Source organism: Vulpes vulpes, chromosome 2 (assembly GCF_048418805.1).
Source record: "Vulpes vulpes isolate BD-2025 chromosome 2, VulVul3, whole genome shotgun sequence".
Lineage (NCBI taxonomy): Eukaryota > Metazoa > Chordata > Mammalia > Carnivora > Canidae > Vulpes > Vulpes vulpes.
In genome coordinates this window covers 126,224,190-126,229,615 of record NC_132781.1, presented here as the reverse complement: position 1 = coordinate 126,229,615, position 5,426 = coordinate 126,224,190, and the positions used below count along the sequence as shown (strand labels likewise).

The window sequence follows — 5,426 nt, the reverse complement described above, 5'->3', positions numbered from 1 at the left end:
CCTGAGACACGGGACCTGAGGGGTTAGCATCACAAAGCCAAGCAAGAAAGGGATGGGAAATGGATCTAAAGGCAAATAGTCCCAAGACTGGCACAAGCTCAGGTCTGAAGGCAGACCAGGGCAGACATTCTTGGTGGGAAGAAATTGGATTTTTCATTAAGGCTTTAAAGTGTTAGCAGCAAAGAGATTTAGTTATTTTCTCAGTGTGACTAGGGTTACAGCACATGTGAAGAAAGAAATATTAAAAGAATGAAAAGGAAGGAGGGAGGGAGCAAGGGAAGGAAGGAAGGAAGGAAGGAAAAGAAAGAGAGAAAGAGAAATAGAGAAAGAAGAAAGAAAGAAAGAAACAAACAAACAAGAAAGCAAGGAAGAAAGGTTGATGAGGCTCCACATATAAGCAAAGACCAGGTCATGAAGAGCCTTGTATGCCATGCTAAGGAGCTTGACATCTATTTTATAGGTGATTGTGTATCACCAGAGTTATATCTTGGAAAGATAATTCTGGCATCGTCACAGATGGTGGCAAGGGGAAAAGGAAAGGATAGTTCAGAACCTAGTTGCCAAAGGAATGATGTAGTGAAGGCCTAACTTGGTGCTAAGGTCTGTGAAAATTATGGAGTGGTCATAGCATAACCACAAATTTAACAGAAACTTGTACTCTAGTGATGTAGATGCCAAACGAGTAAAAGACCTCTATCGTGTCAAATAATATTTTGAAAACTCTTTTCATTTTTATATTTAAAAGCTTCCTTAGAAGAAAGGGAATAGGAGCTTCAGGGATACAGAAACATTGTCAAAGAGCAGTTGAAGAAAATGAAGATGTTTTCTTTAGAGTCAACCAGAGAGTAAGACATGATGATGATGCAGATTCTCTTGGTAACAAGAGGCCCTCTGGAGTTTATGATCCAAGGGAAAAATTATCTAGTTAGGCTCTTCTTTTTTTATTATTATTATTATTATTATTTTTTTTTGGTTAGGCTCTTCTGAATAGAGCCCCCAGAAATAAACACCTGTGTTTATTATTAATCTATTCATTGCTTTATTCATTCTTTTCAGCGGTCACTAGATTTTAGGATGGAATGAGTTCCAGCCTTGGAGGAGAAGAGCACCATTCCCCTACCCCGCCACTGCTGTTTTGTGCTGTCATCACACCAAATGCAACTAGGCCTCTTGAAAGGCAGAAGGACAAGAATAAAAATAAAGTGGCTTACATGTACTTAGCATGTTTCCAAAAATAGTCACCAACCTATTTAGCCACCATTTTACTGATGTGGAAATGGAGGCCTAGAGTGGTCAAGTCCCAACTAGCATCACTAAGCTGAGAAATGCAAAGTCACAATAAGAATATAGGTTTCTGGGATCCCTGGGTAGCGCAGCGGTTTAGCGCCTGCCTTTGGCCCAGGGCGCGATCCTGGAGACCCAGGATCAAATCCCACATCGGGCTCTCGGTGCATAGAGCTTGCTTCTCCCTCTGCCTGTGTCTCTGCCTCTCTCTCTCTCTCTCTGTGACTATCATAAATAAATAAAAATTTTAAAAAATGTTAAAAAAAAAAGAATATAGGTTTCTTTCATTCAAAACTCCCTTCTAAAAATGTAGATGTTGCACCTTTCTTGAGATTCCTGGACATGCAAACTTTGTACAAGTACATTCAGTAAGATGGAATTACATGTCCACAGGTGAGAAAGGGTTGATGGGAGTGTGGAGGGGAGGGTGGGAGATCAGGTGATTAAGCCCTGCTCATTGACAAATAAGCCCACAACCTATAGGTACCAGCAGTTTCTTCACTACCTCAGCGGCCCCTGGTCCCAGCTCATTCACACACTTTCTTAGCCCTTCCACAGGTGCTCAACAGAAATGCCCAGAGTTTTCAGAAGAAGCTTTAACAGATCCATAAAGGGGAGAATGTTGTCCACAGGTAAAGGTAAGGCTTTGTTGACAGCATCTGGCAAACTGTTGGAAAGGAAGGCAGTAGCTGCAGAGCAAAATTGAAACTGAGTGAAATAGGCACAGTCAACTCCTGTCTATGACTGCGCTACTTTCCACTGTGTCCATCAATGGCTCCATTCTAGCCTCACTTGATTTCCCATGAAAATTTCTCCCTCAGGGCCTTTGGATCTGCTATTCTGTCTCCTTAGAACTTTCTCTCTCCAGAAATGTTATCTCTCCTCAAATGTTACCTCCTCATAAGGTACCATTATCCTCTAACTTCCTTTTTTTTTTTTTTTTTTACCATTACCTAAAATAGTAAATCTCATTTATTTCTTCCCTTCAGACTCTCACTATATGCAGGCTCAATGAGAACAAGGAGTTTATATTTTATTTACTATTGTACCTCATACCTAGAACAGCCTCTGGCATGCAGTAAGCACTCAGAAGATCCTGGTGGTTGACTGAATAGGTATGCACTTTGCATATGGCTATCTCCACAGTTCATGACTTTGAGGAGATTCTATAATTAATTTTCACTTGAGGACATACATGAACCCAACCAACCACAGCCCAGGAAACTGCTCCCAAACACTTCAACTCAATGCTGCAAACATAACTAAACACCAACTCTGTCATGGTTAGTGCAGATATGTAAATGAATAAGACTAGGATATTCCACTGAGGGAACTTACACAGTCTAGCGGACAATAAAGATCTATGCATGCCACAGTGTGGAATTTGCTGTGCCAACAGTGTGGATAAAGCTCTATGGAAGCATAAGAAAAGGGATGACTAATTCTAATGTGGTAGAGTGTTGGAGTAATCTTCCCAGGGAGATGTTCCTGGAGCTGTGTCTTGAGGTAGATTCCAGGGTCACAAGGTAAAGTAGGGGAGGTACATTTTAAAAAGGAACAAAATTAACATAGGTATTGAAATGTGAAATGAAAGTGGCCACACTGCCTGGTGAGCCTTCCAGAGCAGCTGGAGTGCAGAATTCCAGTGACGTACGCATAGGTGAGGGAAGGAGGTAAGGCAGCAAAACCCAGGTGACGTCAGATTTTTCAGAGCTTTGAATGCCATACTAATGAGTTTCAGACTTTTTTCCCAAGGGCAATGGGGAGGTATCAAGGCTCTTTTATGGGACAATTGCATTTTGTATCTTTGGCTTTAGAAAGATAACTTTCATATAGAAGATGGGAGGGAAAGTGTAGATAATGAGAAAAATGCATACAACATACATTTTTACAAGATGCATGTGCAGATATGTAAACACACATGCATGAGCACACACATAAGAACACATATCTTCAGAGTAAGAACCTGCCATAGTTCATTTTCCTTTGGGATCCTTTTCATTCCCCATTCAAATAGTACAAGTAGAGTCTATGCATCTATCTTCCCTTCATCTTCTACCATCTCTTTTCCCTTCTAAATTGTTTCCCAGAGGAGGGATATTTACTTCCTTCCACCCACTTTTCTTTTTTTTTTAAAGGTTTTATTTATTTATTCATGAGAATACACAGAGAGGAGAGAGAAAGAGAGAGAGGTAGAGACAGAGGCAGAGGGAGAAGCAGGCTCCATGCAGGGAACCGGATCTCCAGGATCACGTCCCTGGCCGTAGGCGGCGCTAAACCGCGGAGCCACCAGGGCTGCCCTCTACCCACTTTTCTTTTGTCACCTCTGTCTGTAAACACATGCCATTAGCCATGAAGGACAACAAAATAGCCAAAACTGGTGAAGTTACAAATGGGTCCAAAATTTCAGAAAAAGCGCAAGCCAAAGTTGCCAATGTGGATGTGGACAGCACCAAGTTTCTCATTTTTAATCTCCCTACTTATTTCAAAGGTTTTGGTGAATATCTTCTCTATATATACTTATATACTTCCAGGGGAAGACCCTCAAGGCTTTCTGTTCTTTGAGCAGTGGCCATCACAGTGCATTTTGCAGATGCATCCAAATACATCTTCCTGTAGTTAAAATGACTCCATTCAAAAAGAATGGATCAGTTCCCATTCTTCTCCAAGAATCCAACTTCCATATGTCACCTAGAAATTGAACTGTTCTCCCCTCAGTCCTCCCACAGAGCTCTATATGCCTATGTCTCTGCTTATTAGTCTAGCATCATAGTGACTTCTGTCTGAAGAAGTCTTATCTCTCCTGTCAGACAAGAACCTTATAAACAACCGTTGTGTCTGATTCATATCTAAATCTTCCAATGCTTATCCAAGTGTCCAAAGGTTGCAGCCATTCAGTAAATATCCATTGACTGAATAGATAAATGAATGAATAGATAAATGTAGCTGTGTCTCGGGAAAAACCACCTGGCAACTGATTACAGATGATAGAAAGAATGACTCCATATAGTTTCAAAAGAAAGAAGTTACAAAGAGAGATTTTGACTCAAGATTAATAAAGACAAGAAAAACAATGGTGACAATGTTCCAGAATGTTGACCTTTAGCATGAGTTGGCTACTTTCTTAATGTAGGATTCACTAAGGATAGTACTTCTATTGGGTTAGAGTTTGGTAGGCTGGAGTTGGGGGTAAGTGGTGGCTGCATCTGAGATCCCTTCCAACCCCCCAATTCTATGGTTCTAAAACTCCTTTCGCTGTCTTCCCCTGGGAGCCTACACTTACTGATTACATTCCTATTAACAGAAAAGTAGAGAAGTGTATGTTCAGGCTACTTATCAGAGTAAGTGCAAATGCTGATGGTCACCAGCAGAAACACAGTTACCAACTTCATGTCAGGTTTTCTGTGATGTTTACTTGGAGTTTAAAATTAAACTGCAAAATGCAGTGAATCCACTGAGCTAGTGGCTCCACTTACTGTACAAAGTGTGACAGCTGCTTTCTGCACTTGCACACATTTATATACTAGTAATGACCTAGATTTCAGTCACTACCACTTAATTCACCATGAAGGTCATGTTTTCTCACTAACCAAATTGGAGTTTCTTCCACTTCCCCTCATGTTCCCACAGCAAACAAAGCCCTAACTTGAAGCATTCTTAAAGACCTCTCATAAAAGCCCTACCTTGCACAGGGATGCCAGTGAGAGCAGATAGCTCTAACAGTCCTTCTCTTAAAAGAATATTGAAAGAAGGGGAAGTTTTATATTGGGATTAAAAGGAGCAAAGGTTCTGTTTTCCTTCAGCTTTCTATTCATTTAAAGTTTGCAGAATCACATTACTTGATAAGTACCTAGTCATGGAAGCAATTAGGAGATTCCATCAGCTGTAGTATATACAGACTCAGCTTCATTGCCTTTAGTGCTATCTTTTTCTAGAATTTACCTCCACCTACCTCATCCCCACTGACATACTTTAAGACCTCTTTTCTAGCATCTCCCAGTTATTTTGTGAATCCCTAGAGTATGCCTTCTCTGTTCTCATATAGAATAATAGGCTATAGGTTCTAAAAATCAAAATGCCTTTGTAAAAGCCTAGGATTCAATATTTACTCTTGATGTACTCTTGGATTAAACTTTTTAAAT

General features: G+C 40.5%; 1 protein-coding gene across 1 annotated transcript; it reads right to left on the bottom strand.

Annotated features, from left to right (window-relative positions):
- Positions 1 to 1,738: 1,738 nt before the first annotated feature.
- SCGB3A2 (secretoglobin family 3A member 2) lies at positions 1,739 to 4,676 on the bottom strand. Its single transcript, XM_025983406.1, is given in 3 exon segments — positions 1,739 to 1,842; positions 1,845 to 1,976; positions 4,625 to 4,676. Coding segments are annotated over 3 exon segments (288 nt in total).
- Positions 4,677 to 5,426: the final 750 nt, after the last annotated feature.